This window comes from Micromesistius poutassou (genome assembly GCF_964030765.1).
Source record: "Micromesistius poutassou genome assembly, chromosome: 22".
NCBI lineage: Eukaryota > Metazoa > Chordata > Actinopteri > Gadiformes > Gadidae > Micromesistius > Micromesistius poutassou.
In genome coordinates, this window is record NC_140292.1 from 12486126 (window position 1) to 12509457 (window position 23332).

General features: G+C 46.6%; 1 protein-coding gene across 1 annotated transcript; it reads left to right on the top strand.

Annotated features, from left to right (window-relative positions):
* The first annotated feature begins 1223 nt into the window (after positions 1-1223).
* Positions 1224-20034, top strand: ttll11 (tubulin tyrosine ligase-like family, member 11). Its single transcript, XM_084486937.1, has 10 exons — positions 1224-2291; positions 5389-5488; positions 5762-5895; positions 9301-9591; positions 10055-10339; positions 11057-11152; positions 11361-11470; positions 15796-16059; positions 17379-17485; positions 19526-20034. The coding sequence occupies exons 1-10, from the start codon at positions 1755-1757 to the stop codon at positions 19909-19911; spliced, it is 2310 nt and encodes a 769-aa protein (XP_084343063.1). The 5' UTR covers positions 1224-1754; the 3' UTR covers positions 19912-20034.
* The last annotated feature ends 3298 nt before the right edge of the window (positions 20035-23332 follow it).

Genomic DNA, 23332 nt, shown 5'->3' on the forward strand with positions numbered 1-23332 from the left:
ATCCACCGAGTGGTCAAACGGAGTAGGCAGGTCACGGGGAATATGAATGTCTTTAATCTCTCAGTAAGGCTGTTGTCGAAAAAGTGTCGAAGAGTGCATCTAGGTTCCAGCCCGGATGTACAGAATCATATTGAGAGGTCAGAGACTGAGCTGTGCCCTTGATGGAGGTGTAGGGTCTCCCGTGCTGCTGTCCGGAGACTACAATGTTCACAAAGCCCCTACTTGCAGAAAGCAAATCATCTATTCTAGGAAGGGGGTAGGCAGGTAAACTCATTAAGGCGTCTATAACCAACAACAAAAAAACGAAGGCCCCCATCCTTATTCCGTACCCTGACTACCGTAGCTGCCTATGGGCTCTGAGAGGGGCATACTATTTGCTGGTCCTGCATTTGTCCTAGCTGGGTCATTACTTCTCGTTAAAGGTTTATATGATGTGGTAGGATGCAGGAGTCCTACCCAGATCAAATGCACCTGTACTAAACACAGGTTAGTCGCATTAATATGTACTGGGCTCTGCTCCAGATGTTAACAGAGTGCTGACGACGACGCGCTATGAAGCGCACATACAGTCACCATGGGAACAGGCGCTGGAGTTGTAATATGAAACATCTATGTCTTGTTTATGTAACATATTTCTCAGCAAGTAACTAAATACTTTATGAATCTCCGAAGGGGGAATTTAGTTTTTCTACAACAGCCAATTGAGAGAAATAAAGAGAAAGAAATACATGCCAATAAATATAAATGTAGATTCAGTGAATAAATAATATAATAATATGTGTGATTAGGGGTCCACCTGTAGCACATTAAAATAATGTATGCCAACCCTTAGCATTAATCATGTTTCAAGTATCTAGCGTAGTGTACACCACCGTACTCCAGGACATACTAAAGTAAAGTATTGCTAGACCGTTGTTGCTAGACGCTAGAGTAGAGTGAACCTGCACTAAACAACTCTCCTTCAGCCATTGAAAAGGGGGGATACGGTCACAGAACGTGGCATCCCAGTGATCGGCAACCGAGGCTCGCTCCCGCGAGCCTCGGTTGCCGTTCACTGGGATACCACGCTCGCTCCCGCGAGCCTCGGTAGCCTTTCACTGGGATGCCACGATCTGTGACCGTATCCCCCTTTGAGTCATGTTGCTGTTTCTGACGGAGGCGGCGCGACGGACCAAACTCAACCGAAGTCACCGCTCCACCAACGGTATCGCCCACCACCGGTACCACCGTGTGCTTCTCCACGACATCACTCATAACGGGGGACAGACAACCTCTCAAAATTGAACTCATTTATTCTCTCGGTCTCCCTTGAGGTATACAATGTGGCCAAATGTATATAACTTTAAAAGGCCATCGTAGAACTGGACACGCATCGGGCCGGGGAGGACGGTTGTGAGGTCGGCTAGAGAGGTCGCTTTCCCCGGCAGGACCACCACCCGGCAGCGGTCAGGGGTGTTGGACAACCATCTGCTGGTCGTTGGTTTTTCCGCTTTATTGGTTTGGCTAGCGATGGCAACTGGCAGCACACAGAAGTAGCAGCAGCAGACCAGGTCAGGGGGTATATTTGCAGTAAGAATGGAGTACACTAGGTCCAGTGAAGCTGTGGGTTGCTGTGTCGAGCCCTGCCCCGTCGATGCGATGCAGCGCGGGTATCCATGTGTAGGATAGCGGTGGGTAGCTTGCTGGTTCCGGGTGGCTGTGCGGCGAGTTGTGATCTTGTATTGCTTAACAGTGTCAGTTAAATTGTTGTTAGAATGAGCGACCATGCTGTGAAGGTTGAGCCTGACCATACGAAAGCATCTAGTGAAGACAAGGACAATGCTGTGGTCACCGAGGAGCGGGTGCTCAGTACCTCCCCGGCCGCCTGCTGCCTCTCGCCTCAGGTGCCCCCTTGTGTCCCCGCCGCCGCCGGGGTACATGGCTCAGGGACGCCCCTCGCAAGCAAGGACAAGGCTAGGAATCGTAGCAAAATGGGCAGAGATGACAAGAATACAGAGGGCAAAGTAAACGCTGATATTGGCTATGCGATTTCTACCCACGTTGGTAAGCACCTCAACCGGCTGCGAGGTGAGAAAGTGCTGCAAATCAAATGTGCTGGTAGAGTGATGCAGGGAAAGCAGGAGACGAATGGCAACACGAACGGGGGTTCGACCCACCATCGGCCCAGAGATCGGCATGAACCTGGAAACAAGCATCAGCGGAAGAAGAAGCCAGTGACAGTGGATACATCCAAAGCCAAAACCTCACTGGAGGCTCTGAAAATGAGTATCAAGCAGCTAAAGTGGAAAGAGGTATGTGTATGGGCTCAGTTTAATTGGTATTCATTGCCTGCTACTGTAATTTCCTGTCCAAGATTGCAAACCAGTAATGACACAAGTAAAGTGAAATATTATTGAAGAAGTGTGTTGGGGCCTGCATGTGATGATATGTCCACCAAACCTTACAGTTTGACACTAGTAGTGTAACATTAATAACATTGGGCCTAGCATTATAATAATTTAACCATGCACATGAGTTATTAATAGGCAGTTTATCTAAATAAAGGCAGCCTACTCATCATCATACAATTTTTGAATGCTAACCATTTTATCCATGAATGATTCACAAGACTTGAGTGGACTTGGGCCATCATTTGAGAAGACACCGTCACTTATAACAATGTTGCTTGAAACGCAAAAGGTATACAATTACAGCAGTGTGCCTGAAAGTTTGCCTTAATCATTTATAAGTGGGCTAATTGATATGGGCTGCCCTGCTCTGTGAGTTGAGCACCATCTGGCCTGTCCCAGAGCAGTTTGAACGTGGTGCATTTAGTACCTACTATGGCCCATTGTCTCTGTGGACTTCATTATTAATGCCATGTTTTTTCTTTACTGTTGACCATTCAGTAATACTATAAACCTTACAATAGCAGAAGATCTGGTATCTCTCGCAAGCATGCTCACACACACACACTTCTGCAAACGTATACATTGCCCTGATATACCGAGGCATGATTGAATTTAAACCCAAACACAGCTGTTGGACTGATCCTGTCTCAAATTTGCAGATTATCCTTTCAGCCGTTCACGCCTAATGGCCAAGCTTGTCAGTTGGAAACTCAAGTTAGTTCTTAGGTACTCATAGAGAATCTTGGTATTACTCTAATCTACACAGACAAACAATGCTCTCTGCAGTGGCTGTAATATGTTGTTGGTGCAGTTTAATTTGAATGCGTGTCTTAAATGGTGAAGAGGATGATGATGCAATTGTAATACAAAATGTGATTTCATGTGCAAATCAATTAAATTAAATTTTCATAGCCCTCAATCACAGTTACAGTCTCAAATGGCTTGATAACACACGATAACGTGAAGGCTTTTTCACATTATCTTTGGCCATGCCTGTTGAATAGCTGCTGCCAACTGTTGGGCAGCATATGGTTTCCGTGGTTAACTGATTAGACGTAAACCCTTCTAATCCAATAGACTTTTAGTCTTTGTTGGAGCGTGAGAGAAACAAGTCACACACACATTAAGAAGTGACCAATAGGTCTTGCTATTTGAATGTAACATATCTTTGGGTAGTTTAAACTCCATGAGTCGTATCAGTCAGAAATGCCTTATTTTGAGAATGTCTGCCTTTCATGACAGCCAATGTGTCTTAAAGAGCTTGTTTATTTAACTTTTATTTTTAAAGGGATGAAACCAAAGGAAAAAATAGTTTCATGCAAGATAAGCCATGTCAATTCTGCATTGTTCATTCGATCAAATCAGGCTATTTATTGATTGTACCATATAGGGGGTTGCCATTCAGTGAGGCCTTTGTATACATTTGGGAGGGTTGCTCCTATCTCTGGATGGTACCAAATTAATTTGACCTACATCCCTCATCAGATTAGTTGTACATGGCCTCCTGGGAGTGGTATTCATAGCCGTCTTGGCTCTGTGTCAGGGTATCCCTTTTACACTGGCTCACATTAATGAATGGTGGCTGACTGAATGGCTAAGGTGTTTGACTGACAAAGTTGACTTATAGGGTTAAAACCCTGTAGCCTATCTGTAGGCATCGTTCTATACATTAAAGCGTTTGATTAATGACATAAACAATAACTTTACAATCTTCAGTCAAATGGTAGCACTACAGTGCAATCTGCCCATTGCTGCCCTTTGTATTGTTATTAAGTCATTCATAATATGGTGTTCAGCCATTGTATACTGTGATACCATGTTGTACCCAAATAACAACAACTTTGTTTTGGTCTCAAAATGACATAATACAGCTTCCTCTGAGCGCATTTTCATAGTTTGAAACAAAAGGTGAAATCCAGATTGTGGGGAATATGATATTGCAGGATTACATTTGATATGTTGCATTATTCTTGGGTTGTGTTCCACAAGAGCATAGCCTCTTCTGGTGGCTACAAAGGTATCATACAGATGTCACGAGGAAACTAACACGTTTTTGAGTTTGCAAAGCTTTGCCATTACATTTACATTAGGGCATTTAGCAGACGCTTTTATCCAAAGTGACTTACAATAAGTACATTTGTCAAAAGAAAGAGAAAAAACTATGTATTGCTGTCAGTACAGTAAAGATATTCATAGAAAAAAGTGCCAAGCACTTACAATCGCTAGGTAAACCCATTCCCAGTATACAACAAAGAAAGCTGGGATAAGACGCTACACAATGCTAAATACAATTTTCTAAGTGTTTCTAAGTGCATCTATTCAAACTGAACATATTTGTAAAAGCCACAATTTGGTTTGTTTACTCGTTGTTTTGTTCTGTATTTGGCTTTAAACAAAAATAAATATTGCCAGAAAACATACTTTTGTGTAATTTATTGTATTCGATCATGCACCTTTTATTACCTTTGGTGAAGTATACACACGCACAGTGGGTTTTCCCTCTCATTCAGGTTCCTAATGGCGGCAGCATGCAGTGCTTGCTAATCCTTTAACAATACCACTACATCTTCCTCCTCCTCTTTATGGCTCATTATAGGAAATCACACTCGCTGCCTGATTTCTCCCAAGGAGGATTACTGATGCATTGGGAACAATAAAAGGACAAACACTCCAGAATGATTCATATTTTTGATTATAATTTCAATAATTCAAATCATTCATTTACATTTGTTATTATTATATAAGAACAGTATGTTTTTTATTCATGACCTAGCTTTATCATTTAACAAACCTAGTGATGTCAACCTGCAACATGTTATGTTTTGTCATCAGCAAATCAACAAGTTACCTTTTTTCTTTCTTCCAGTTTCAGTATGAATCAGAGCATAATTTCCGATGAGCGTAAAGATGGGTTATGATGATAGATGATTTGAGACAAATACTACCGTTGATTTGAGTAGTGACAACTGATCAGACTAATCTCTCCCTCTCTGGGCAGTTCCCCCTGGGCCGCCGGGCCTCCTGTGATATCTACTGGCATGGCACGTCCTTCCACGACAACGACCACATCGTGTCCGGACAGGTCAACAAGTTTCCAGGTAGAGTCACGTCAGTGTCCATGTCAAACTACAATGATGACTTGGTTTGGCAGTTGCTTATGCTTGATTCCAACTGAATGAGGAGTGAAGTTAAGATTAGTTGGATTATATTGCACATTATGGGAACATAAAATTAGCGGCCTTAGACTAAAAAGTTAAAGTAGCGCAGCAGTTCATCAATTTAAAACTCTTTCCCACTCCCCCAACGGCAGTGTGTTAAATCAGTGACCCGGCCCTTTAAGAGCGATGCTGTGGTCTACCTGTTGCCTGCAGGGATGATAGAGATGCTGAAGAAGATAAACCTGAGCAGGGCGCTGCGCACCATGCACGAACTGTTTCCTGAGGAGTACAACTTCTACCCCCGCTCCTGGATCCTCCCTGACGAGTACCAGCAGTTCTCTGCCCAGGTGAGCAAGCGCTCGCCACCAAATCCGGACCCAACCAGAACCAGAATGGGCCTATACAGGCAGGCACCGCCTCCCTGCCATACCATTGGGATTTAAATTGACCTGTGGTGCAGCATATTGGCCTTCCATGCTGCAGAAACGTGTGTGTGTGTGTGTGTGTGTGTGTGCGTGTGCGTGTGCGCGTGCAAGCTTTTCAACCAGAGATTGATATTTGATTGTGGGAACTGCCCCAGTTTCCTCTCCATAGGGCATCACGATTAAAACACTTCTACACCATCTACGCACTAGCCTTGATGTGCTTAGGAAGTTCTAAAGGGTTCACACAAGTTTAAGCATCATAGATTGCCATATTTAAGTGAGCAATAGGGAATTGTGATAGAGAGTTGGCACATTCATTTACTTTTTTACTACTATTACTTACTACTACTATTACTGGTCAGTTTATAGGAGGAGGCCTGCGGTGTGATCTAGAACATCTCGCTCTACACAATGACAGTCTTTCCTTATATTCTCAGCCTGTTCCTCTCACGTGGGCCCTGTCTTTGTCCTCCAACAGAGTAGTGGGAACTGTAGTGGGAACTGCTCCATATATGGTCGCGCTGCAGGCCTTTCCTGTTTGAGTGTAAGCTCCTCTCTCCCTGTGACATGACAGAGGGCCAGAAAAGGCTCTTGATGTCAACCAGCGGCTAATTTTAGACCCAATTACTGGTTCAGCGGACCCGCTGACGTTAAAGAGCCCTTTTATAAGAGACTAGCGAAACGCTGCATTTGTGAGGAAAAAAATGAGTCCTTCAATATTCATCACTGCAAAGCTCACTATAATGTTATAAATATACACACCGAATACACAAACAACGTCTGGTTATTTGGATAGATAATTTTGGCCGGCTCCATAATGGTTCAATGTGGGGGATTTTCCTTCACTAGGAAGCAAGGCTTTTCCCTAGACGACGTTCTACGGTATAACGTTCTACTCTCGCTCTACACAATGGTTTATTAAGTTTATTGCATTATTATAAGATATATTTTTGCATTATTATAGAGATGGATAGAGAGGAAGGTATGGGAGATAGAGGGGAGGACATGCAGCAAATGACCACGGGCAGGATTCAAACCCGGGTCGCTGCGTTCAGGACTGAGCCCATATGGTAGGCGCTCTACCCGGTGAGCCACTGGGGCATCCTGCTAAGATATCTACTGTTGTATTTTAGTACAGTAAATACAAAATGTTGTCATGAAGCAGATGCTAATGAATGGGTAGGAGTGAGGCATCTGCAGGATGTCTGCAGGTGGGGTGCAGACGTCGGAGATCCAAGCCACAAACAGTTTCTGTCGTGTTTTATTGCACATTTTTCACATTTGTAAATACCATTGATTTCTGTTGGGAGACGCATTGCTCGTTGGCCGGAAACGGAAAAGGGGGCTGTTTACGTTATGCGATAAATGTGCAATAAAACACGACAGAAACTGTATTTCGCTACGATACTTGATTTGGAACATCAACGAACACCACTAACCACTCTGTGAGTTTCACGCTCCTGAAAACAAACGTTTAGGGTTGTTTTAAGGACAGGTTTGATTGCCTGTAGCCAGCCATTCTGAAGCATGCAGAGCGATTCTAAATGAGCCAAATACCCGAGACAGGACCAATAGTCAACATGTCGGTGTCAACCACCCTATTTCATCCTAGACAAACCCGAAATGGGGCTCAATGTTCAAAATACCGGAATTGTCCTTTAAGCACATTTTTATTCATTATGGTTGTTGTTATGGTGTCCACATTGGACATTGGCATCCCCTTCTGCGTGTGCTGTTCTGTGTGGTGTTGATACGTACATCACTTGATCACATCTCAAACCATTGTCTCTGAGCCGCAGCGCTGCAGAGGCTGCCTGTTGTATCCCAACACCTAGCTACAACCTTGGGTTCAGGATGAGCAGGTTAGATGTACAGAGCAGCTGTTAATGCTGATGGACGTATACACTGCCTGGATACACTGCAGCACTCATGAGGACCGTGCCGGTGAAACCAGAAACAAAAGCTTAGTCATCCCTTGGCATCTCATAGGGTTTCAGGTCTCTGATAGAGCTGGATTGTCTGGCAAGGGATGGCACTTAATACACAAATAGCTTGGGTAGGCAGAAAATGGAAAGGTCGGCCTATAGAAGCCACGTATGGAAGATTCTCATGGCTTTAAAACTGTAGGTCAACTCATCGCAAGTTAATGGCTCACGAGGCTGGTGCCAAACTTCACAAAGCCTCAATGATTAGCCCCAAGGACATACTTATTTCTGTTGATTAAGGCTGTTGTTCGGACTGTTGTTTTTACTTAATTGATTAAAGGTACTATGTGTTAGAATCATGAAATGCCTTCTCATTACTGACCCCCTTTGGCCGGTGAGTGGACTGCAGCCTGCTGGAGCTCAGCTCGTTCAGAGCACTGCAGTGTGAGTTCCGAGTTTAGCAGTTTTCGCACGTCAAATATAATGGAGCCCACAGGCTGTTCTACGCAACACAGATTCTTCAAAGGTCTCATTTTCCAAGCAAAATAAAAAACAACTATTTATTGGCCAAAATTGCCATTCTGAAGCAATATTTGCTTGTCAAAAATCCAAAATTCGTCCCTTTAAACATGGGCATCTAATGTTCTTATATATTTTTAAGGATATTCTGGGGGGTGATTTTTGAGCTCTTATGGACATGAGAGTGAAGATGGCGAGTAAAGTGTGCTGAGAGAGGTGATGTGAACTGTGGCAAATGTCCACAGGTTGGAAGCAAGCCAGGCTTCTAACCACCGCCTCCATCCTCTTTTCATCCTCTTTTCCTGCACGCCTGCTAAAAATAATTAGTCTCATCTTTTACATTTCATACTGCAGGCTTTCTAGACTACAAGTTGCATATAAACCTTAGGAGACAACAACCCTTTTTCCCTTGCAGTTAATGTATCGCACTATCAGAGTTAATGAGGAATTAAATAGAGTAGATGAATTGAAACAGTAGTTGATTGAATGTAAGTACTTTAATTGTAAGGTTGACTTTCATCTCTGAGGCCTCTGAGGCATGGCTGCTGCCTCAGATTTATACTTCAAATAAATCAGCATCGCCGTATGCAGATCAAAAAAGTTTTCTGTATTTCTTTTCTTTCTGTATTTTCTCAAAATATATATTAATGTGTGCTAACCATCAGTGATTCATCGAGGCTTTATAGTTAATTATTTTAGATTTACATCTTTTTTTTGCAACTTTTCATGTCCCTCTTCCTTAATCATTTTAGAAATGTTATTTTCAGTATCTTTCGACTATTTCTTTCCAACTTTCCATGTCTTCATGTAAACCTCTGCATCATCCACCTCCACTAACCGGGGGGGGGGTTCACCTCTCCCGTCTCCCGCCCTCCTCCCCCAGACCCGCGGGCTGAAGGACGGCGACGCGGCGGCCCACCGCACCTTCATCGTGAAGCCCGACAGCGGCTCCCAGGGCGAGGGCATCTACCTGATCCGCGAGGCCAGCGAGGTGCGGCTGGCGGCGGGCGCCCAGGCCAGGCAGGCGGTGGTGCAGGAGTACGTCCAGAGGCCCCTGCTCATCGACAAGCTCAAGTTCGACATCCGGCTGTACGTGCTGGTGAAGGCCCTGGAGCCGCTGCAGATCTACATCGCCAAGGAGGGCCTGACGCGCTTCTGCACCGAGCCCTACCAGGTACGCCGCTGGTCCGCTTCACCGGGCACACGGCACAGACGGCGGGACGGGATTCACATTCGGGAATCACAGGATTACAAAAATAGAAGCCGTTTCCATGAGAACACCACAGAGCTCAATTCAATCTGGGATCGTTTGGTTATCCTGGACAGTGTATAATGTCATTCCTTCGTTCATGTGCTGATGAATAACTTCTTTTCTCAATGTTTATCAGGGCAAACGCATGAATGATTACGCATCAGCCGATACTTATTTGAAAGTACAGAGTACTGCTTCATACGCGTGATGTGAAAAAATAGGATTAGGAATTGGGAAAATCGCAAATCCTGGACCAACTGTTTCCAGGGACCAAAGTTGGACGTTGTTCCTCTGTCTCTTAAGTGTGTGTGTGTGTGTGTGTGTGTGTGTGTGTGTGTGTGTGTGTGTGTGCGTGCGTGCGTGCGTGCGCGCGCGCCCTCCACAGGAGCCCAACCAGAAGAACCTGAGCCACGTGTTCATGCACCTCACCAACTACTCCCTGAACGTGCAGAGCGACAACTTTGTGCACTCGGACAGCCAGAGCACGGGCAGCAAGCGGACCTTCTCCAGCGTGCTCTACCGCCTGGCCTCCAAGGGCGTGGACATCAAGAAGGTGTGGTCGGACGTCATCTCCCTGGTCATCAAGACGGTGATCGCCCTGGTGCCGGAGCTCAAGGTCCACTACCAGGCGGACATACCGCCCGGCAAGCCCGGACCCACCTGCTTCCAGGTGGGGCGTCGAGGTCTGAGGTGTCACCCAGGCTCTTGCACAGGAAAAAAAGTGCAAAAAAAAAAAGATTTTAAACTAAAACAACCAAAAAACAGCTCAGCTTCCTCCCCCTCTCCCGCTCTCATTTCTCCCTCCCTCCTTTTCTCTCGCTGGTGAAAAGTGTTGCATTTCTCACACCTGTGAGTGACAGGCATGATGTATTCCCCTGAACACCATCACGGAAGAGATTGGTCTCAAATCTGCCAGGAACCGTCAGAAATCGTTGATATTGGCTCATTCAGGCAGGCACCTCCAAGTGGATATTCTCACAGCGCACTAACAGCTCTCACTCACTAACAGCTGACGGATGGCGTTGTCATTTCTAACTGATGACACGGCAGCGTCTAATAAGTATCTGCTGTGAAACAACCAAAAGTGTTTCATTTGGTTTTTGTCATGTGGGAGTTTTGGTTTGCGGACAGCAAATGTATGTTCAGTGTTTGTTTGGTGGAAAATCAAAACATATGGTAAGTCATGTGTTTTCTTGCTCGTACATCCTCTTACTACGATGTACTAGGAGTAACATTTTTATAATTGAACCGCATATAGTGTGTGATCGAATGTGCTCCACACATCCCTTTCTAGGAAGAAGGAACACGAAAAGTAACTTCTATATGCTTGTTGTAGGATAGAGAGAGACGTTCTGAGAGCTAAGCTAGGCCTGTGTGTCCTGTCTAGATATTGGGCTTCGACATTCTGCTGACCAAGAACCTCAAGCCGGTTCTGCTGGAGGTCAACTCCAACCCCAGCATGAGGATAGAGCACGAACAGGAGGTGAGACTCTGGCTAACCTCATCACTCCACTCTCATTTTATTATCTTGGTACTGAACGTAACGACCGTCCTCATAACCTGTGTGTGTGTGTGTGTGTGTGTGTGTGTGTGTGTGTGTGTGTGTGTGTGTGTGTGTGTGTGTGTGTGTGTGTGTGTGTGTGTGTGTGTGTGTGTGTGTGTGTGTGTGTGTGTGTGTGTGTGTGGGGTAGGTTGCACCAGGTGTGTTTGAGTATGTTTCCAGTCCGGTGGACGAAGACGTCAAAGTGTGTGTGATCAGAGACACGCTGCGGCTGATGGACCCCGGCCTAAACAGACACGGGTAAGGTCAGGGGTCGTGGGGTAGTGCGCCCGTACTGATGTTTAACACACACACGCACGCACACACACACACACACACACGCAACACAGTGTTTCAAAACAGGCATGAAGTGTGTGTCTTTATCCTTGGATTTTCCCATTACCATCAGCACGCATTGACTTCAGAACCGAGCAGCACCAGCTCATAATGGTGTTGCATTTGAATGTAATTATAGCTGAGCTGTGATTACAAAGCACGCTGTTCTGCTGGCTTTGCCCACGCTCACCGGTTGACCAGCCCTCTGAGAGGCCCCTCACACCGCCAACACCGCGCCTGTTATTTTCCTTCCAGCTTTACTTTCTGTATGTCCTTTTTAATTAGCCTTGTGTAATAGGCTTTTCTGTAACAGGCATGTCAGCAAGCTAACACTTTTGAAAGTCACCTCTTTCTCTCAACTGTCTTTCTATCTCTCTCTCTCTGCATCCCTCCCTCTCGTTCTCTCTCTCCCTCCCCCCTCCCTCCCCCATCTTGTTTGGGATCTGTTTTGCCAGTGAGCGTAAACTCCTTGGGGATAATAACTCTTCATCCCTCTGCTCATATTAATGTCTAGACATAATCCCCCGCATATTACCTGAAATCATTATTCATTGTGAATGACTTGTCCGGGTGGAATATTATTATTATTATTATTATTATTAGCTGCATATGTAAAGTCTGCCTCCATGGATTCAGGTTTTCAGGATAATGGGCTGGGGTCAGTCTTGGTGATTAAAAGGCCTTCATGGTGATTGCACAGACTTGCGTATGGCGAGCTGGTGAGCCTGTGTTGTAAAGATGTCTTGGTTTATGGATACGCATACGTTATCGCTTTCAGGTTCATGGGGATCTGGAGTTTTGGAAAGTACATTCATGAATCAAATGAATATTGAAACATAACTATTATTTATGAGCCATCACAGCTATTATATAAGCTGTTGAAACTTTGAGCGGTAGCGTCTGGTGCTGGGGTGAGCGTGGGCGGGAGGGAATGTGGCGCGGCCTCATTTGAAGGCGATAGCAGCAGTTCAGTCTGAGGGCACACATGTGCTATCCAGCCTCATGCCACTGTTTCTGCAGCAGATGGCCCAGCAAGCACAACATTCACAACGTTATTGTTGTTAAGATGTCATGACCGATTGTTGCAGCGTATTCAAATCCACACATACAAAATAGTCTCAGCCCGCTGCACCACAGACCGCCGCTCTGAAACCCGTCCTGTCCACACACGCCCTGCCCTCTGGACGCACGGCGCCACCAGCTGAGATGTGACGAGACGGCAAGACCTGGGTGGTTTTAAAAAGCGACGTCCCATCAGTTCTGCAGGCCAGCTTGTCTTTTCAGCGTAAAGGAGAAACGACTGTCACGTGGCGCAACTGTGTGTCCGGACGTGGCTGTCCCCAGATGCAGGACAACGTGACGTTGCGTTGTGACTTTATTTGAAAGGCACCTCCACGTTGTTGTCACAGTCGTCTCATGTCTGAGGAGAAAACACCCTTTGTGATGGGCCACCGGCTTCAGCGGGGCCACGCACTTCATTATAGTCCCCCTCGGTGTCTGTCCTGGGCTCCCCAGCTCTGATATTCTCCTTGATCCCGCTGTAATTGCTTTCTTCTCTGAGTGAGGAGCCGTGACAGTGTTTACTTTTGTTTCTTCCTCGTTATTCTCAACATTAAACGGTCTCCTCCACCGCCTGGTCCCCGACGAGGCGGTGCCTTGCTAAATGGACGCGGCACCCAGGACTCGTACGGGGGGGGTGATTGATCCCATTAAACATTGAGTGCGGCTCTCGGATGCCATTCACGCTGCTTACTCATTCATGAGCAAAATGCCTAAAAGGTGTGTGTGTGTGTGTGTGTGTGTGTGTGTGTGTGTGTGTGTGTGTGTGTGTGTGTGTGTGTGTGTGTGTGTGTGTGTGTGTGTGTGTGTGTGTGTGTGTGTGTGCGTGTGTGTGTGTGTGAAGAAATCGTCTGTTTTTGTTTTTAATGAGGACATGACATTGTTTTTGACATTTTTAGGGCCATTACCATATATTCCAGTGCGGTGGGTTTGGTTCCTGTGTTTGTGCACCTGTTTTGAAAGCTCTGCCTAAAACAAGGCTTTAAGACATTCGCACGAGTCCTCATAATCCCCTTATCAGCAATCCTGCTGGGCCTGAGCGTAATCCTGGAGGATTATACCACATTATTTCATATTAGATTATTGTCTCCTGTTGGAGATTATGTTGCTGTCTGTGGGGGTTCATACGAAGGAGTCGGCGCCTTAAAGTCAATTAGGAAATCAAGAAGTAATCAGCTGGTAGACACTCTTTGATTTTATTCTGCTGCAACAGGGATTCTCTTTAGCGTGTTGTGACTCTTTGAACAGCTCACCTGGAGGCAGGGGTACATGCTAATTGATTTCATTTGTGCGTTTCCTGTAATTTTATATTCCCCCCTGTGTGGATCGGAGGCTGTGTGTGTGTGTGTGTGTGTGTGTGTGTGTGTGTGTGTGTGTGTGTGTGTGTGTGTGTGTGTGTGTGTGTGTGTGTGTGTGTGTGTGTGTGTGTGTGTGTGTGTGTGTGTGTGTGCGTGTGCAATGTGTTTAAGCCCTTCCCAATAATAACACATACAAAAACTGTACATGTTCATATTGGCTCACCATATATACTGCCACATTATAAGATAAAAAGCTTTGCATCCTCTTCCAGGTAGTGCACTGCAATGCATCATTTCCGTTCCACGTAAATCCCTGTCCTGCGTTACCGTATCACACCTCTAGGTGTCATGAAAACACCATTTGGATATGGTGTTCCCTGTATCTGCCTGCCTCTGGGTGGCTTCCTCCTACTCCATTGAAGTCTGTGTTGAAATAGCTATGGTTGTTTGTTCAAACCTCCACCGGATGAGTAGAATGAAGTGTCTGATTGTGTATGTCTCGGGGGCTTGGCTCCTGGTCAACTAGATTAGATGGCGCACGGTGAAGTGTGCCATTGTAGTGTGCTTTTTGTACATTCGCTTACTGACAAGAATATAAGCAAACATTTGGAATTAGTGGATTATCTTGCAAAGTCACTGTGAATGCAATGAAGACAAGTAATTGAGTATTTTCATTGTTCATTGAGCGATATTCTTCGCTGAAGAATTAGCCTGGACATTTTGGATCAAAGTGATTGGCAGAGAATGTTTATAAGCAGTGCTACATCAAATGCCACTTCCCTTAAAAGAGGATACCAGCTCAAACAATGGTGGTTCAGGTAAAAGCTGGACCAGCCAATGTAGGAATAATTGAACTGAGGAGTTGCGAGATAGAGTGTGGGGATCTGAAAACTAATCTCACCTGAAATGTTTAGCTCCAGTTACCCGCTGCCGTCTGACCCTCACCTGCGTTCTCCATTATATTCTCATCCAGGAATGAAGGAAAGAAGAAAGAATGAAAAGACGACTAGAGTCTCAATGTAGACCACCAGTAATCCCATTAATTTATGTGCCCTTGCTGTATAAAGCTCTGCTCTATGTATAAACCTTTTAGAGACTTGGATTTTTGCTGCGCTGATGAGCCACTCCATCCAGCCATCTCCTGTTGAGTGGGGCTCTTCATCACCTGTTGAAGAGTCACACCTCTTTTGTAACGTTTCAACGGTTGTATTTGCGTACATTTACAAGCATCACATTGAGGCTCAGTGTTTACGGAGAACCACGCCGATGAGGCGGCCAAGCTGCCGGTTGGCCTTGAGGGCCTTGCGTTCAGAAACCCATGGAACTAACCGCTCACCGTCTCCTCCTCTCCTCCTCCTCCTCCTCCTCCTTGGGGGTAATTGATCTGACCCCTCCCCGACACGGCGCACCACTGATGGCATAGTTGAGCAGCGGGCCATGCCAGCAGCCAATGAATCCACCCTTTGTTTTCCTGCTTCCTAATTACTCGTCCTACCTCCAGGCCACCTCCCCTCTCGCGATCACACATCCACTCAAAGTCACTGTTTGCCAAAGGTAATTACAAAGCAATTAAGAACACGACGAAAATAAACTGGAGCCGAAGGTACAACAGGAAAAAAGTTGAATGTTGAGATCCGATTTAGACGGTGCGCCCAAGACGGCGCGTAACAGCGTCAACCAAATGTACTCGTTCCACAGAGGCGCTCGGAATGGATTTAGGAATGTTGTAAAAAAAAAAGTCATTGAGTTTGGAAGTGTTATTCGCCGAACATCCACGACTCACGTTCCCCTTTTAACCACCGTTATCCTCCCATTTCCTTTCAAATAACGCTACTTGCTTTTTTCCCCCTCCCTGGTTTCCGCGTGCGCCCCACGCCGGGGCCCCACCCCCAGCCACCCCTCTCCGGCACGGGGCGCCGGCGGCGCGGCCCAGCAGGGCGCGCTCATCACGGCGAAGGCGGGCTGCCCGGACAAGGCCCCCGAGGAGGAGCCGGGGGACGGGCTGCCCGCGCTGTGCCTGAAGCAGGTCTACCCCAAGTACACCAAGCAGTTCCAGTACCTGTGCCTGGTGGACCGCATCGCCGCGCTCTTCCTGCGCTTCCTGGGCATCAAGGGCAACATGCGGCTGGGCCCCACCGCCTTCCGCACCTTCATCAGGTACCGGGCGGCCACGGAGCGGCGAGGTCGCTGGCTGGCAGCTACCCTGTGTCTGGAAGCCAGACATTGTGACAAAGTGTAATTCCGGCAACAATTCAACCCAGGGTCTTTTTCGGCACGAAGACCCATAAAAGAAGCCCTCCAGACACTTTCTTTCGTTGATCATCGAGTATAGAGCTTACCCGGAGCAACAGTAACAGCCCACATGGCCTCTTTTATAGAGGCGCCAACCAATTTAACTTAACAATCTCCCCTCTTGCTGTTTTAATTTTGTTGGCGCCTCTATTATATTAGTTACGGTAGCCGGTGATCCGGTAATCGACTTGTGTGGACTTCCTGGAAACATGGACCTACGGGTAAGGTAATGTTGATGCTTTTTTTTATGTGTTGGGACCCTAGTCATGCTACTGCAGAGGTTTGGTGCTATTTTGTGCAATATTAGTGGTTGAAAAATGCAGATTTTGAAGCGTTCTCTCTGCCCCTAGCCAATAACATGGAAGCCATTTGGGCTGTTATATTGCTCCGGGCAAGCTCTATACTCGATGATCAACAAAAGAAAGTGTCTGGAGGGCTTATTTTATGGGTATTCATGCCGAAAAAGACCCTGGGTTCAATTTTTGCCGGAATTACAGGATATTTGAATCTAGAGGCTCAAGCTCTGATTGGTCCCTGAACTCATTATCAGAAAGTGTTTTCACATTTGTTAATGTGGAAATGAAAATGTGTAGCTATGAAGAGACCAGTGTTCACAGTTTTAATATAATTATAAAATTACAAACTGAGTGAGTGTGCATGTTTTACATTCAGAAAAAACAAAGCAAACCCCACCCTTGTTGTGTCTAATCTCATGGCTATGCCGGCCCTGTTAAATTGTTTCTGGGTCTCTCTTGTTAAAGAGGTACTTCATCTCAATAAGACAAACCTGGTTAAATAAAGAAATGGTAAAAGCTGTACTAAAACAGGGACACTGTACAATTATACTGTTGTAATTGCCCTTAAAGGTGCCGTAAGATTTAAGAGCTATAATTGCATTTGTTAGAAATGCCATCGCAATCCCTTAGCTTTCAGTGAGTGACCTGCACTGTGAACACATCTGTACTGGTTGCTGTGAGCCTGGCTCTGTATGACACCATTTTGGATTTCAGACTCCCGGCATGTGTCTGACCAATCGAGCATCTCCCTCCTGATTCTGTGAAGCACGAAGCAACAGTCAATGGTGGAGAAACGTTACGGAGGGAGGGAGCAGAGGGGGGGGACGTCTCAGCTCTTAAACGCTAGTGATGACGCCGTGTTTTGACGTCTGATGTCTCTGTGTGCAGGTGCTGCAAACTGAGCAACTCCAACCTGCCCATGGCGTCGGTGGACATCCTGTACATCGACATCACGCGGCGCTGGGCCGCGTCCACGCAGGACTCCAGAGAAGCAGGTCAAACCCCCACCCAGACACATGGTAAACACAGTCCAAAGGAACCGCCCCCATGCGCTGCCCATGCTCCTCCACCACGCCCCTTTACAACCAGCGCATCGTGTGCACCGGCCACGCCCATTTCAGCGGCCGCCGTGCCCCTACGTGCACAACTCTTTGATGAGTTTGCGCGCTTACCATGCCCATATAATCACTAACGAAGCCCATATGACCATTAACCACGCCCATATGACCACTAACCACGCCCATATGACCATTAACCACGCCCATATGACCACTAAACACGCCCATTCATACTTTGCGGTCACGTGACTACCATGAATACCTGGAGGGCAACAAACGCTGGCAAAATGGCGACGAATAACGGCCAACCAGGGGAATTGCAGCCTTGCAGATTTCCGATACTTCAATCAATCAACTATTTAGACCATATGTCACAAAATGTTAAAATTAGATACGAAGAGAAGATAAACATACTCAGAACTTGTGATCCATACACAGCACCTGCTGATGTATTCATTGCTTTGAAGCTGGCAAAGACCAGACTTGGAGTTTGGAGTTTGGAGATATTTACATTTATCTCATAGAGAATCCGTCACCTTATACCGCACAAAAATTGAAAGCCTACGGATGGGTTAACAACGCTGTCGTATGGGAGGTAAAAAACAGGAATATCTTCATAATCAAAGCAAAGGTGAATGTTACTATTCCACCATCCACCCACGATTACATAGCCAATGTGGTCTTATTATAGCCTGATCATTCACTAAAAAACACATAGAAAGATTAAAGCATCCAGCATATGATTTCAACAATGTGTGATGGCAGGGATGATCGCACAGTTGCTGTTACAGAATGCTGCGCGATTTAATCTGCACAGTGGAATGAGTGCTGGGCGGAGATGTTCGCGCATTTCAGAAGCAGGGAGATTCCGTACAAAAATATATGTCTAATTTGTCAGTTTGCCATGTGTATGCCTGGCACAAATGTTCCCGTTGAACTAATCTTTCCATCATGGCGGTATTTGGACTAAGAGGAACCTAAGGACCGTTCGTGTGGTAAAACTGGCAACATCCTGATTATGTTACTAGCTTTCGTTGCTGGAGTTCTTGCCCGCCAGCCAGTCGTTGTGACGTCACGTGCAAAGTATGAATATGACCACTAACACGCCCATATGACCACTAAGCACTAACACGCCCATATGACCACTAACCACGCCCATATGACCACTAACACGCCCATATGACCACTAACACGCCCATATGACCACTAACACGCCCATATGACCACTAACCACGCCCATATGACCACTAACACGCCCATATGACCACTAACACGCCCATATGACCACTAACACGCCCATATGACCACTAACCACACCCACATGACCACTAACCACACCCACATGACCACTAACCACACCCACATGACCACTAACCACACCCACATGACCACTAACCACACCCACATGACCACTAACCCCGCCCACATGACCACTAACCCCGCCCACATGACCACTAACCCCGCCCACATGACCACTAACCCCGCCCACATGACCACTAACACGCCCATATGACCACTAACCACACCCACATGACCACTAACCCCGCCCACATGACCACTAACACGCCCATATGACCACTAACCACACCCACATGACCACTAACCCCGCCCACATGACCACTAACACGCCCATATGACCACTAACCACACCCACATGACCACTAACACGCCCATATGACCACTAACCACACCCACATGACCACTAACCACACCCACATGACCACTAACCACACCCACATGACCACTAACCACACCCACATGACCACTAACCACACCCACATGACCACTAACCACACCCACATGACCACTAACCCCGCCCACATGACCACTAACCCCGCCCACATGACCACTAACCCCGCCCACATGACCACTAACCCCGCCCACATGACCACTACCCACTGTACCGAGTGTATCCGTCTCTGGAGGCGCTCCCCGCGCCCGTTCACCCGCCCCTCTCCTCCGCCGGCTCCTCCCCAGGCATGGGGCTGCAGGCCTTCGTGGAGGCCTTCTTCCAGCTGGCCGGGCGCCGCTCCAAGGCGGCGCCGCTGCGGGACCAGGTGGCGTCGCTGCTGGAGGTGTGCGAGGCCCACCTGGAGGGCCCCCTGAGCGCGCTCCCCGCCGCCGCCACCGCCGCCGCCGTCTCCCTGGACGACCGGCGCTCGCTGAGCCGCGGCCGGGCCGTGGCCCGCGAGGCCTCCAAGCCGTCCCCCACGTCGTCGTCCTCCTCCTCCTCCACCGCCGCCGCCGCCGCCACCCACCCCCCGGCGCTGTGCTCCCCCGCCGGCCCGCGCCGCGCCGCCAGCCACGACCAGCGGCTGCAGAGGGCCCGGCACGGCCCGCTCAGGACCAACCTGGAGAACTAAGGGTTCGGGTCCTGGCCCCGCCCCGTCGCCCCCGTCCCCTGATACCGTCCTCCCTCCTCTCCCCCCTCCACCAGGGGGCGGCAGAGGAGAGAACAAACCCGAGGCTGCTCCAGAGGATCTCGTCCGTCGTGGCCGTCGGGTTCCAGTAGCCGGCAGCCTTTTTGGTTAATGCAGAAAAATAAACGGATCTCCCGAGAAACTAACATGAGGTCCACACTGACTGGTTACTCACACTGGGGCGTCGGGCCTTAACGTCTGCAGACGCCACTCGAGAGCAGACACTCTGGTACTTATACTAATATGCAACACACATCCAGCCCTTCTGCTGGAAACCCGCAGGCGAGTTGAAACTCGGCTCTGGACGACTGAGTGGTGACGGAGTGTCTCTTGGATGACACACCTGATCGGATCACCCGAACGTCACCGCAGCTCTTTATACGTTGACTTGAGGTGGAGGTTTTTACTGTTGATTTTGGTATCATTGTACTCTACTTTTACCTTCGTCGTGTGTCCAATGGTCGGATGCGCGGGAGTCCATGGTTGTCTCACGGGTCTGTTTGAAACTGTGTGTTGTGATGCCTCAGTACCTCCCCCACCCCCCCCCCCCACCCCACCACCGAGGTGAACCGGCCGCCTGCGGTCGATAATCAAAGTATTGGAAGCGGCTAAGCGTATGTAAAGACATTTAGCGGCTCAAATAGAGTTATTAATGCCATCCGACATCTTCAAAAACATTGTGTCTGAAACTCAGGTTTCCGTCCACTTTTGTGGTTTTAACTTGGTTTAAATTCTAATGTTTCTCATAGCATTTACTGATTCCTACAGTGATGGTGGAGGCTCAATGCATAAGAAAATGCATATTTTTGATAAACGGCTGATAGGCTTGGGTTTAATCATTAAGACCTGACAACAGTAGCATCAAAGTTTTAAAGAACATCTTATAAATATTCATCAACCCAAAGTATTAATCAACTTGACACTAAACTTATGTGACATTATGCTAAGCAACTCTTACAGTTATGCCTTTTAATTAACATACGTTTAATTAAAGTAAACCAAAAAAAGAAAGCTAAACTCCATGAAAGAGTGACCAGAGGCCTTTTGATTGGTCAGACTCCCATGGGACCCCCCTCTCCCGTCCTCCTCCCCCGGGGACAAGTCACCGTGGTGGTGGACTACTACGGACACAGGTCTGAACACTGAGGCACTGTACACCGCTGAGGATTTGCACAGTACCTTTTTTTACTCTTTGCACAGATGTGAATGTAAGAGTGAACGATTATATTTGAATGCGTGAGCGTGTGACTATTTATTTGCGGAGGCTTGTTTAAGGACTATGAAGCCAGTGGCTCCGCTGTCTATAGCTCTGTGAGCCGTTTAACTCCAAAGGATTCAATGGGATAATAAACAATGAAAAGGCAAACACTAAAAGAATAACCTGAGTCTTTATTTCTCTACAAGCAACAGGGACTAGAGGTCCACTTATAAAACACGTCTTTGTTTCAATAACCTGGCAACCTGAAGAAGCTTTAGGGAATACATTCATGTATTTCTTTTTGATGCAATTAAGTTACACAAAGCCACAAAGCTGTCTACCACACTCCCACCACCAGGTGTGAGTGTGGTTAGCCATGACAAGCCATTTGAAAATCTGCTTTTTCCTGTGTTTTAGTGACGTAACAAGTGGGCGTGTCCACCTAGATGCTCGATGGACAGCAGACCTCTTTTATTATTATTTTTTTTTATCCCTCTTGGGACCTAGAGGCAATACTTGACCCTTTTAAAACACTTCTTAAACGGGCTTCCTTAGTTGGTAAGGTGAGACCTACTGCACTGTAGGTGGCACCTTACTTTAGGGGCCCATGATCCAGAGCAAAGAGCTTTCAAAGAGTTAAGAGTTGAGCTAACATTTAACAACGAGAGCAAGAACGAAACGAGTACCGGTATTAGCTGACATCGTCTATCCTAGATGGTGAATCCTAACATAATAACCTTGCTTATTCTTGAATATTTTCAATATATTTTATTATATTATATATTATTATTTGTCAGTGTCACCATTTGAACTCTAAATGCAGTCTGCTTCTTCTGTGTAAAGGGCGTGGAAGGTCGACGGATAATACCATGGGCAGTGTGCCCTGGTATGTAAACGTAGCAGGTAATACCATGGACCCTGTGCCCTGGTATGTAAACGTATCAGATAATACCAGAGACCCTGTTCTCTGGTATGTAAAAGTAGCAGGTAATACCATGGACCCTGTTCTCTGGTATGTAAAAGTAGCAGGTAATACCATGGACCCTGTTCTCTGGTATGTAAAAGTAGCAGACTCATTATTAGTGTTATGAGCAGCGTTTGAAGCCCAGGTATTGCTATGATGCTACACATAATAACACAGATGACGCGTGGTGTCCTCGTCACATGTGAGCGTGTTGGTGGGCCGCTGAAATCTATTCCAGAAGCGTCCGACACATGCCACCGCGTGTATGGAATGAGACATTTTTATTTTCAAAGTATCTACCCACAGTGTGGAGTGATTTGAATAATCCAACCAGAACGGCAATCCACAGAGCAAAGGGGAGAAGGAGAAGTACTCCAAAGGGATGGAACTCAGCGTCTGAGGCCCGGACGTTCAATCCCACCGGGCCTGGGGCCTACCAGGTGAGGAGGACCAGGCGTCTGAGGCAGATGGTCCACACCGGATGGGTTCTAGGGAGAAGTCACCTGACGGCAGCACTTGTGTTTGAAAACTGCAGCTAAGTGTTTATAAAGGAGTTGTAAAAAGTGAATTCATCATTTATGAAGGCATTGTTCCAAAATGAATACCTAATAGTAAGCAGTTCAGAATAAGTGATAAATGATTAACGAGTTATATACGATTAACAGTTTATAAGATCATTTTTCAAGTGTAGGCCTTAGTAGGTGCAATTCGTTAATAATGCTGCCATACCTTACTTACTTATTATTATTATTGGTGCTTCTGCAATGATACTTTGTGAATCATTAACTTAAGCTATATACATTATCTTATAAACCGTTATCTCATGAATTATTTATAGCTGATTGTTAATTGCCTACTAATGAGTATTCACAGTAAAAATCGATATAAACGATATTCACTATTTACTACTGCTGAGCTGAGCATCAGTTCCCCATGTGACTATTAAAGGTTATGTGCTTTCTAATGTTAGACATTTTAGTGGCTTAGATGTGCCACATTTGGCACTTTGTTGCAGTACAATGGCTGCTGTTGCATTGTAGATTGTATTCATTAAAACTCATTCTACTACCATTATAAACGGATAACCTTGTTCTCATTTGGCTCATCTCACGAGGGAGCCTGCAGGCAGATGCTTCCAATGTGCGGATAGTGGCTTGGATGTGCAGAGAGAGGGAGAGCTCAGGCGTCGCTTCAGAGGCTCT